Here is a 12332-nt window from a genome sequence, read left to right as displayed (position 1 = left end):
CCCGCTAAGGCGATAACATTAGTGTAATGGATGGGTGAAATCTTCCCCTGTAGGACCCTAAATTGTGAGGTCATTACACGAGATCAATAGATTTTCGGAGATTAGATGAGATTTCGGACATGAAATAAACAAGTGTAAAAGAACCAAAAAAAAAAACAACCCCATTTATTAGGCCTTCTTCACGTAAGTGCCATTGGTGAATTATTTCCCGTTAGCCTCGTTTGGTCACACACTTTATATTTAATAATATTGAACCAAAAATAGTTAAGAATGCAAGAACCCTTTTTACATATTAAAAAAATAGCTTTTTGTTGTAACCATCTGATCTTAAAAATAGACAATAGGTGCAAAGTCGTCGATCCGACTCCTTGCATGAAAATGTTCTTCACGATACCACAATGTCCAAGTCTTGGTGGATTGTCCTTTATAAGAGGTGCATACATTTGTGGTATAGCTATAGTGTTCTGCTAGTGAGACAGGACGTCATTTGTTATAAAGGTAGTATCAGGTACAGTCACTTTTTCACCATCTGGGGTGAGGTCAACTATGGTTTTGCTTTTGATGGACGTTCCTGAGATGTCCTGCATAATACTGTCTCTCCTCTCGTTGAGCTTAGAAGAAGAGCGCCCCATTGTCCCGCTCTGGCTGCCGTTGGTTTGGGAGCACACGTTGGTCACCTTAGTTGGCTTGGATTTCGGGTGATTATTGTAGACTTTATATTTCATTAACAAAATAAAGATGAAGACCAGGACGGAGGCCACTATGATGCCACCTATGATGATGATCATGGTTCCACCCAGAAACTGCGCATGGAGCGACCTGCATTGTTTGTATTCCTGTTCGGTGGTAAACTGTACGCATCCGATCACTCTGGTCGCGGTTAGCGAGGTTATTCCATCATCGTATACGGCCAGGACGCACAAGTCGTAAATGCGGGAGGACACCAGGTCACTCAGGAAAAATGACTTGCTTGAAGATGGGATCATTCTGTATGGAGAGAAAGGTATGATTTCATTACAATATAGAGATTTTCAATTTCACAAGAAGGCAATAAGGAATATCTTTGGGGCAATGCTCTTTTCTAGGTCATTTACAAGAATATCATGTACTGCTGGCTTTATTAATATGGACACCATCAAGTGATCTTCAGACAATGACCTTCATGAGTCTAAAATAAGGCGGTGTAAGAGAAGTCTGTATGTATCTCATACTTCCAGTATCCTGAAGTCATCCTTTCCCAGTCTGCAGGCTTTCTGGAAACGTTCAAGTGTAAAATTGTAAAATAGTATAGGATAGGGTGGAGGGGAGATGCAGCTGCAGAGTGCATGCTGTGAGAGGGGAGAGGGGGGAACAGGGAGGGGACATCTGATTGGCCTAGAACAAACTGTACAGCTTACACTACACCAGAAATAGCCCACTCAACAAGCTTTAAAGTATACATTTAAAGAAACCATGACTGGGATGGAAATAGCCAAAACATGCTAGGCCATATTATCTATTTGTCACACAGTAAAAGCAACAGATGCATGATCAATATAAGATTTCCATCTATGGTGTAATTTGTGCACTTGTTCTCACCCGCAGTTGGGGTTACCCATCATTTATCCTACTGAATAGCAAAGATTATGAGCACCGCACACCAGTCCTCTCTATTATATGTGTGTGCTCAGCAGTCCTTGACATTCATGAGCACCAGCTCCCTTTGCCCACTGGCCACTGATTGGCAGTTGTCTGTTGATACTGTGTATACACACTATGTATAGGCAGGGAGATGTCAATCAGCAGGGAGTGGTGCAGCATGAAGCCCATTTTCCTGCATAGCAGGGTCAGGTAAGTAATACACTGTTCTATTTGGCATTTCCCCTAAAGGGGTACTCTGGGTTTATCTTTTAGATAAACTGATTTCAGAAAACTATATACATCTGTAATTTACTTATATTTAAAAATCTCACATCCTAGTCTTCACATACTTATACACAAGTCTTTAAGTCTTCACATATGTATCAGCTGCTGTATGTCCTGCAGGAAGTGGTGTTTTCTTTCCAGTCTGACACAGAGCTCTCTGCTGCCACCTCTGTCCGAGACAGGAACTGTCCAGAGCAGGAGCAGTTCCTGTCTCAGACAGGGGTGACAGCAGAGAGCACTATGTCAGATTAAAAAGAAAACACCACTTCCTGCAGGACATACGGCAGCTGATAAGTAGGGAAAAACTTGCGATTTTTAAATAGTAAATTACAAATCTATATAAACTTTCTAAAAACCAGTTGATTTGAAAGAAAAAGATTACCTCTTTATATCCCCCCCCCCCCAAAAAAGAACAAAAACAAAAAAAAATTACAAAAAGTCCCAAATGGATGTTGATAGAAAATTAGCAAAGTTCTGGCTCTTAGAAGGCGAGAAGGAAAAAAAAATGAATCCTTAAAAACGATAATTATCTTTAAGGGGTTAAAGAACATTGTGTTCAGGACTGTGTGATTCCCTTTCCTTGCTGTACCCGCCGCTCACATTTTATGTTCTTTGTCTTGAGAGGCATTAGAAGAGCTTTCAATTGCCCTCCTATAAAGCCCGCATCAATTTGATTGAGAAGTGACATCAATTATGCCGCCACAACATTACTGCATAACCAGCGTCTAATACATTCTTCCTTTGTATATTGTTACTTTTATTACTGTGTATTATCTGAAGAGTCTGGTCCTGGCCAAAAACTCTCAATAGACCATTACGTAGGCTTAATCTTTGCTGATCACCAGAGCTTCCCCTCTAAGTCTTCTTGTGTAACTGGAACCCATAAGGTCCCGAAACAAAAAAAAGCCCCCCCCCCCCCATGACAAGAAACTAAAAACAGTGATAATTAAAGGTATAGATAATCTATATAGCTATAAAACTACCAGCATGTCATGTCACACAAACAATGGTAATGTTTAAGTGCTTGGGTGGGCCCCGTAAGAGCTGCTACTGCTATAGTTATGCCCCAAGCTGCTTAGTAAACAAGCACTGATCTCGCCTATAACATGGCTCGGAAATCATGCAGCTAGTGCTGCACATCTAGAGCACCCTTTGCGTTAATCGGCCAGCGGTTGCGCATGTCAGAACGGACCAATCAGCTGACAAACAAGCTGATCGGCTGATCATTGTCCTATTACGTGATGATTAGAGATGAGCACAACTCAAGCATGTTTGACTTTGATCATTCGGCATTTGAATACTGGTGGCTGAAGAAGTTGGATGCAGTCCTAGGGAGTCTGGAAAACATGAACACAGCCATAGGATGAATCCATGTTTTCCAGGCAGCCTTAGGGCTGCATCCAAGTAGAGCATGCTCGATTTGTGCTCATTTCTAGCAGTGATGCAGTGATGATTCCTATGGGTCCATAATAGTGATGGGTGAATTGAAGTCTGCTCTGCTCCATGCCGCTCCTCTCCAGATGCTGGGAAACGATGGATCAAGCCCTGGGAACAGTGTTGGACTGGCCCACCAGAGGACCGGGGAATCCTCCGGTGGGCCCCCAGCTCAGAACCTACAGTAAGACTGACTGATATGTCATTTCTCACTGCTTTTTATTTGGTGGGCCCCCAGGACCATTTCCTCTGGTGGGCCCCAGGTACCTCAGTCCAACACTGCCTGGGAAACTTCTGCTATTTTTAATCTCTAGTCCATAACTTACAGCCATAAGAACTCCATAGGCCACCAACAACCAATTGGTACCTCCATGAGATGCAATCTTGAAGAACTGTAGGTGACGTGGGGACGGGAATACATGGGACGATTATTGGGCAAATTGAGCGACATATGAGCAAACGCTTGTTTGTGGGCTCAGTCAATCTTTGTACAATTCAACTAACAGACCCTTTTGTCTCCCGGCAGTGTCTTCCCTCCCCTCTCCGCATGGCCGAATTTTCATGGCAGAGATAGCAGTAGGCAGAAGAAACTTTCGCCTGACAGCTGTTGAAGGTGGGCATCTTTAGGGGCATTCACACCTTCAGTAATTACAGTCCGTACACGGGCGATGTGCTCCGGACCGGAATTGGAAGATTTTAGTTTCGGAGCTCCCGCTATCATAATGAATGATGATGCCGGGAAGGACTTTGTGTCAGTACAGCCGCACGAAGAGCTCCAAAATGAATGATGATGCTGGAAGCTCCGTGCACAGAACCTGTGAATGGAGTAAGCTCCTTTGTACTCCAGAAAACGTCATCACGAGTGGCGTCTAGTGCAGCTCGGCACCTCATCATGATTCCGCAGGGCACCCGTGCTCCATCTCTTACACCGATACGTCTCCTTTGGACCACTGGTAACTAGAGCGGCTGCTATACCGGAGGCATTGACTTTCTTCCAGGATGTTAAGTGCTCTCGGAAGGCTCAGGCTGCCTCCTTGGGGGTAAGGAAGGATTTGAATTCCTCACCATCTTTCTACCCACTCACCACTCACAGAATTCATTCACCTATTGAAAGACGCTTTTGTGTTCTAAAAGTCTCTGGAGAAAAAAAAAAAAAAGTCTCAGATTGTTCGTTTCTCGCTCCCCATTGTCTGCTGAATGCTTCTTTCACTGCTGCCCTGTCTTAATCCACCTTTCGCACACAATGTATAAATTAGGACCCCGCTGAGCAATTTCTTCTATTCTTCCTGAAGACAAGTCCCCCCCCCCCAAAAAAAGTTCATTTGATGTTTGTCACAAGATTACTGTTGACTCCAAAGTATTTTTTTTTTCTCTCTCTTTTCTTCTCATACAAGTTAAAGGCCTTTGCAAAAAATAAAAGACTGTTTAACAGAAATGCCTGTTGTTTATATCCTATAGAAATAATGACATAAAAGGTTGTATATGCACGGGATGCGGAGAACGCCCGCTGCAATACGATACATTTCATTGTATATTGAGCTGCTTATGTCTAGGACATGAAAACAAGGGTTTTTTTGTATGGATCCTGGATTTAAAGGGGTTGTCTGGTTTTCTAATACCCTATTAGTTCAGAGTTTTACATTCAGACTCAGGGGCGTAGCTAGGATTCACAGGGCCCCATAGCAAAAATTTTTAAGGGGCCCCCCTCCCCTACGCGCAACACAAAGCTTTGTATGTATGTATGTATATATATATATATATATATATATATATATATATGTATATATACACACACATACAAAGCTTTGTGTTGCGCGTAGGGGAGGGGGGCCCCTTAAAATTTTTTGCTATGGGGCCGTGTGTATGCTCTGTGATGTGGCCAAATCCTGGCTGCAGCCACAAGAGTGACTGGCAGAGCAGAGAGCCAATGGCTGCTTGCTATGACAGTCCACTGTTTTTACCTATAAGAGTCCATTAGCTCTGCACATTTTTCTGCATTTTTCTGCATTATTCTGCACTTTTCTGCTTGATTGCGCAGCTGGAGAACAGAGGTCAGAGGTTATCAGTGCAGTGAAGCAAAGATCTCTGTCTTCTGCTTGTTAACCCTTTTTTTGTGTTGTAGCATGAAAGTAAACATTGGGTCACTTACACACTGCAGTACATAAGGGATTAAGCAGAAAGACACACGCTTTTACCTTCTTCCTCGGGCCCCCCTCCTGCACAGGCCCCTTAGCAACTGACTACCCTGCCTCTATGGTAGCTACACCACTGCTCAGACTCTAGAAGCTACCACAGTTTACACAGAAAGACGATTAATTTTAATAGCCACTTTGCAATACTTCATTTCTCCTGTGGGGGAGCTGCAGGGAATTTGCATACTTGCTACCTAAATTCTGAAGAGATCAAAGCTGATCACTGAGAATCCCAGAAGTGGTATAGTTTATTGTTTACAAAATTGTTCTAACAAAAAGGAATTTTAAAAAATAAACAGTCCTTTTAACAACTATAGCTATATCATATGACGTCATAGGAATAGTAATATAATTTTGAGAATTAAGTAATCATGTAGCTGACTAGACATCTCCATTATGCTAAGCAGTCTGACCATACATATATGCTACCAAGAAATGTACAGATGGAATATTCTCCATGGCATTTGCTCATAACCTTGGGTACCTCTTCCTACAAATAGATAGCACTGTATTATATTATAGTACCTTATAGGGCTAGACTTCCTAGAACCATCTTAGCAATGGCTTGGCCTACCTACCCTTTAACATTATTTATGTTATCACAATATTTCTCAATTCTCTCTATAAAGTTCAAAATCCTTTTTTTTTGCCTATTACTAAAGTGAACTTTCTTTATACTGTTTATACGTTTTTACTCAAAAACAATACTGTATGCAGAAAACTCCTGAGCTCCAACTAGTGGCGGCTGCAGGCAGCCAGAAGGGGGTATTCTGACCTATGTTGTGCTGCACAGGGTATACACTCCGGGAGGGATCCCTTGCGGGGACGTAGAAAACTGACATGTCAGTTTTTTGCGGCCGCTATTCATTGAATAGCAGCCGCAGAAAACCCTGTCAGTGCACACTATGGAGAGAGCGGCTCCTGCCGCACGCTCCATAGTGTGCAGTGGGGAGTTCTGATGCGGGCGTGCACAGATGGGCGGTAGAGGGATGATCTTTTATGGGACCGGCCGTTGTGCAACCCGGTCGGGTCATGGAACAGCCGGTCTCATACTGTGTGTGAACATAGCCTTAGGCTGAACAGGCATCTCCTGCAGGAACAACACATAGGAAGCTGAGGGCAGAGGAGATATTGGAATGGCAGCAATGAGGAGTCGGGGCGGATGAGTATTGTTGATTTTTCTAATCCAAATACAAAAAAAATAGTGCCGCCACAATACCCCAGTAATGCTATATATGCAGAAAATTATGGGCTTTGTGTAAGAAACTATCTTTTGCAGAGGCCTTCATCACAGAAATTCAATCTTCTTAATTTAGAAATGTGGACACTCCTCACTTCATCCCCCCCCCCCCCTTGGAAGTCCAGTTTTTACGTTTATGCTGTGTTTATGCCTCCACTTAGCAGGGCCATCTTCTTAGGACGTGACCTGCATAGAGAACAAGGCATCGGCAGAGCAGCTTCCAGACGCTATGGGATGCAGTTTCTTTCATTTACACAGAGTTACAGGAAATGTGACTGACATGTTTTATCTTTATTCATATTGAAATGGGAAGAGAGAAGACTGAAGCTGCGTTCCCGTCTGGCCCTGTCACAGACTATATATTAATTGTCTTGTTGAGTACATAGTTGTGATCTCCTACTGTACATCATATGTCAGTATTCTTTTGTTATGGGGACCTTCTGATCCCTGTTCACACACTACTCCTCTATGAGAGTCATATGCCATAAATGTCTTGCTGTTACTTGGACACGTGCACACGCTAATTGAACAATTTGTTATACATTTGGGGACTATGGGGGAGAATTATCTAACATTTTTTTTTTTTTTTTGGATGGTAAACTTTATTTTATTTTTTCATTGTTACCCATTAAAATTTAATACAAAAAAGAATGAGAAATTGCAAAAACCTTTGTCTACAATTTCCAAACTAGGTTAAGAAAAACATTCATCAGTATTACACAAATTCCATCAACCCCTAACCCCTAAACCCCCCTCCTTTTTCGCCTGACGGAGAAAAAAAAAACACGCAGTAATTGAGAAGGCCCTTCGCCTCCCCACCCTGTATTTACAAATATTCTTTAAACAATGTCATACACTTTTCCCATTTCCCAAACCCAGGGGGGCTCCTCGGGGAAATCCAACTTCTTACTAAAATTAATTTAACATAAAACAGCATTGTAAGGGTACTAATACACGGAACGATAATCGGCCGAATCGGCCCGATTCTGCCGGCTATCGCTCCATGTAATAAATACAATGATCAGCCGATGACAACGATCATTGGCTGATCGTTGATATAGGTTCTGACCTATTTTTGTTAGGCGCCAACTGTGCACCGCTGCGTGTAATAGCGGTGCGCGTCCGGCGACTGACGATATACATTACCTACCCACGTTCCAGGGCTGCTCCTGCGGTCTTCTCCCCAGGTCCCGCTCGCTCTAGCTTCAGAGCGGCCTGTCAGCTGACAGGCCGCCCGGCCAATCACAGGCCGCAATGGTCACAGACCACTCTGCTGACAGGCCACTCTGAAGCTAGAACGCGCGGAACCTGTGGAGAAGCAGACCGCAGAAGCAGCCCTGGAGCATGGATAGGTAATGTATGTAGTTTAAACAAGGGATGTAAGGACATCGGTAACAATGTCCTTGCAGCCCTTGTTAAATGATTATCGGGCCGTGTAATAGGCCCAGTAAATGAGCGACGATCTAGCAGATCGCTGCTCGTTTACAGGTATTATCGGGCCCCCATCGGCCTGTGTAATACCACCCTAAGAACCATTCTCTTTTTCTTTTGGGGCAGGTGCAAAGTAGAGGTATCACCCAACAAAGCAATCTGTGGACTCATTGGTATCTCCACTCCTACTTTATCTTTCACTTTTTCGAAAACCAGAGACCACAGTCTTCTTATCTTGTCACACCCCCAGAGTAAATGTATATATCCGGTTCCCCCCACCCCACACCTGGGACATCTATCATGTGGCCATAACTTGATCTTGTGCATAAAAGCCAGCGTGTAGTAAAGCTAATGAACAATATTGTATTGTATAATCTGATGACTCGTTGCTGCTGAAACCTTTTTGATGTTTTTGTAGATAATTGACCAGTCCAATTCACCTTCCTCTCCAACTTCAAGTTGCCCCTTTTTTTGGCTCTTAAATTCATAATCAGCCTGACATAGGATGTATTTATACATAAGGGATATATAGGGAGAAACTGCGGGGGACTTCCCGGGCAATCGTCTGATGGGCTGCCCGTAGGAGACAGCGGCGGTCTGCTGCTGCCGCTCCTATTACACAGAGCGACTGCCGCAGATCGTTAACAGGCTGATCATTGCCGTTTCAGCCTGTTGAAAGACAACGATCAGTCAAAATCGTTGAATGTTTCATTTTAAAAATGGGATCTAAAAGCTGATTGGTTGAATAGGCCATGCCTTCACTTTCCCCGTGACTCAAATTTTGAATACGACAACGGCAGGTTGTTAGAAGCGACGAGGCCACTTATTCCCTGAGATGTTTTAGATGCGATGCCCGGTATCCACTTTACTGCAGTGATTTATCCAATATTTTCTAATAATGACAGGAAAATATTGTACATAGATCACTATTAATGCGTTACTTAATTAACTTCATGCTTAATCCGCTTCGCTCGATATCCTGATATTTCACTGTGGAGCAATAATTAGCAAAATGGTTTATAAAGCTATTTATACAAGTTATACATTATTCCAAAATTAATTATAACAATTAAGAACGACGCCCCAGGAAACACGTTGTGTACAGACATGAAGTGTTGCTATAGTACAAAGCTGCCGGAGCTCGGGAAATAAAAAAAATTGTACTTGTACTTACTCCATATTAGATATGGGATGGCCCACCCTTGGTTCTTCTAGCGATGCTGACTTGTAAAGCCCACAAAGTCAGCAGGCAGTGGACAATCCCATCTGGAGTGTATGGTTCTGTGGACCATCTATAAGTCGTTTTGCGATGCCCTGACCCGTGTGGGTCACTTCGCAGTGCAGATGTTGTGAGCGGGCAGGAACCGGGGCAGCTGCAGGGTATAGGATTGTCACAGTACAGGGCCTGAGGATGGCACAGCTGAGGGACCGGTCTGCGGATTCTGCGGTAGAATTGCTACTGGGCATGCGATTCTTCGCTGTACCTAGTCAGGGCACCAGTAAACGGACACCAATGCCAGGGTTCAGTAACAGCGGTGGTTACACTTTTATTGTAACTGAGGTAACTGGTAGCAACAGTCTCTTCCGGATACAACCGGGTATATAGCAGACTTATATAGACAGAGCAAAGGTGGTGCTGCATAGGCTGAGGTGAAACGTGCCGGATGATGGGAGTAGTAGTGAGAGAAGAATAGAGATGCTGGGTGGTTTAGAATAGTTGCTGTGAATATCTTGACTTGTTGAGCAGAGGAATAACAGGAACGTCACCCAGATGAGGAGGAGATACTCCAGGCACTTGAGCAGTTGAGCAGCCAGGATCTGTACAGCAGAGCACCAAGTCCACTCTTCTGAAGGTGAAGAGGGACACACAGGAACACAACCTCCTTGCTTGGGAGCAGGGAGAAGACTCTGGCAAGAGGAAGTCACATGGTAACCCCTGGCCAAAGCTCGACGGCCATTGGAGGAACCATGGTTACAGGGCATGGTCAAGTGACCCTCAGCCTTTGCATACCACTGCACATGTACAATATACAGGAACCTGAGAGTAATAGGGACTATATAGTCCCAGTTGCAGTGCAAATAGTTTCCAGAACAGGCATGGCTGTAACAGCAAAAATAAACTGACAGTGAGAAACAGACAGCGTGTTCTGGGACACTGCAGTTTCACAGGGTGGTTATGAGCTTACTCATATACTTATATGTGGGAAACCGGCCCTAGGTGGCCCGAAACCAAGATAATGAGACAACTTTCCTCCACTCAAATACAGGTCATCGGGTGCAGGTCCAAAAGCAATAGTAGATTGTAACACATATATTAAAATGTATATAATTCATTAAGACACAACACGTTTCGAAGTCAAATTGACTTCTTTTTCAGGTGTCATACACTTGAAAAAGAAGTCAGTTCGACTTTGAAACGTGTTGTGTCTTAATATATTATATACATTTTAATAAATGTTTTACCATCTACTATTGCTTTTTGACCTGTGCCCGATGACCTGTATTGGGGTGGAGGAAAGTTGTCTAATCCCTTAGAGGAGTTTACAGGAATGGCTGCGGTTCATCTTGGTTCCCACCATTGTGCCTCGGTTTGCACAACTTACACAGGTGAGAGTTTACATCTTCTTTGCTCAATCGATTGAATTTGTTCCAATTTATACCACAGAGTGCTGTTTACCGTATCCAAGACCAAGATAGTACAACATCACATGACTGACAGCAAACTAAGCTATATTTGAGTATCATAGAGCAAATACTATGCACATTGAAGAAATTAATAAAAGTGATACATAGGTACACCTAGTTTTTTGGGGGATAGTAGCAACAGCTGCAGTTTATATTGCAGGAAAAGGAGAGTAGATAGTATTGTATTAACTATTAACCCAGTAGTTCTTCTGTTATGTGACTATTACGCTTGTATCCTCCATGCTGCTAATAAAGATGGTGGCTGCGGCACGTGCCAAGTAAATACCATTCATTTGGATGAGCTCTGAGCGCTGATGCTTCTGCTCAAAGCTGAAATCTGCAACATGTTATGGGCCCAGACACAGACACAGCACAGCTTGGTGACCAGACTGATATAAGGAATCTTCCAGAGATACTCATCTTCCGAACACAAGTAAGAAGGACAATATAATACTATATATAAATCTGCGTATACTCACCTGCCCTGTTCCCCCACTGCTGCTGTCTGGATGGTACTCAGTCCGCTGTGCTCTTCACTTCTTCCTGCTTACAATGACATCCTGTTTGTGCAGGAAATGCATCGTCAGCCATTCACTGATCTCAGTGGTGTCCCAGCTCAGACAGTGATTGGCTGAGAGGGCTCATCCTGAAACTAAAAGGAAGAAGTAGACAAGCACTAGAAGGAGCCAAACAGAAGCCGTGGGGGCAGGCATGGGCCAGAGGAGGTAAGTATCCAAAAAAAGGATGAGCAGGACCATATAGATACAATGCTTGCCCTAGAGACATGTCAATGGTTTTGACTGGTCAGCTCTGGGTGCTCAGACCCCCATTGTTAGTGCTTCACTCCCTGGCTCACTGCCTTTTACATTTCACTGGACTCCATTGTATGGAGACCATCACCTGCAGTGAAAGGGGATCACAGAAAGCTAGAGAATGAAGAGCTTAGCTGAGTACTTCCCTTGGTTCTAACGACTGGTAGGAATCTGAACACCCAGACCTGACCAATCAAAACTTTTGACATGTCTCTAGGTCAAATGGGAAATGTGCTGCACGGCCCAAGAATTAAAGCAATGGGAAGCACAGATGGCATCTGCCAGCTACAAAGGTCAACTAGTCGTGAGTTTTTTTTCTGCAAATGATCTTTGCCAGAATCCAAGAACCAGTTCATTATTGGCACCACTACCTAGACGCTCCGTATCCACCCACGCAGGTGTCTTTATGAAGTATGCTGCACAGCCGTCATATCTTCAGTGTCAGTACATCTTATAATGTTTCTAAATTCTCATTTCTTTTGCTCCGTTCAAATATCTGAAGTGGAATATTTTAAAAGGATTTGAATGACAGATCCAAAGGGAACGCTTCTCCCAAAATTTTGAGTAACCTACATTTTATTCATTCAACTTTCGACAGATCTTGTGCGCTCCATAAAGAGGTCAAGCATAATC

General features: G+C 43.5%; 1 protein-coding gene across 2 annotated transcripts in view; it reads right to left on the bottom strand.

Moving 5' to 3' along the window:
• Positions 1-281: 281 nt before the first annotated feature.
• LOC138766159 (leucine-rich repeat and fibronectin type III domain-containing protein 1-like protein) overlaps positions 282-12332 on the bottom strand; it is a 328536-nt gene continuing 316485 nt past the window's right edge. For both annotated transcript variants that reach the window (XM_069943537.1, XM_069943538.1), the window contains one exon: positions 282-987. In XM_069943537.1, the coding sequence (XP_069799638.1) occupies positions 468-987 (520 nt within the window). In that variant the 3' untranslated portion in view covers positions 282-467. The remainder of the gene's footprint in view (positions 988-12332) is intronic.

This window comes from Dendropsophus ebraccatus, chromosome 10 (assembly GCF_027789765.1).
Source record: "Dendropsophus ebraccatus isolate aDenEbr1 chromosome 10, aDenEbr1.pat, whole genome shotgun sequence".
NCBI classification, from domain to species: Eukaryota; Metazoa; Chordata; class Amphibia; order Anura; family Hylidae; genus Dendropsophus; species Dendropsophus ebraccatus.
This window is presented reverse-complemented; position numbering and strand designations above follow the sequence as displayed.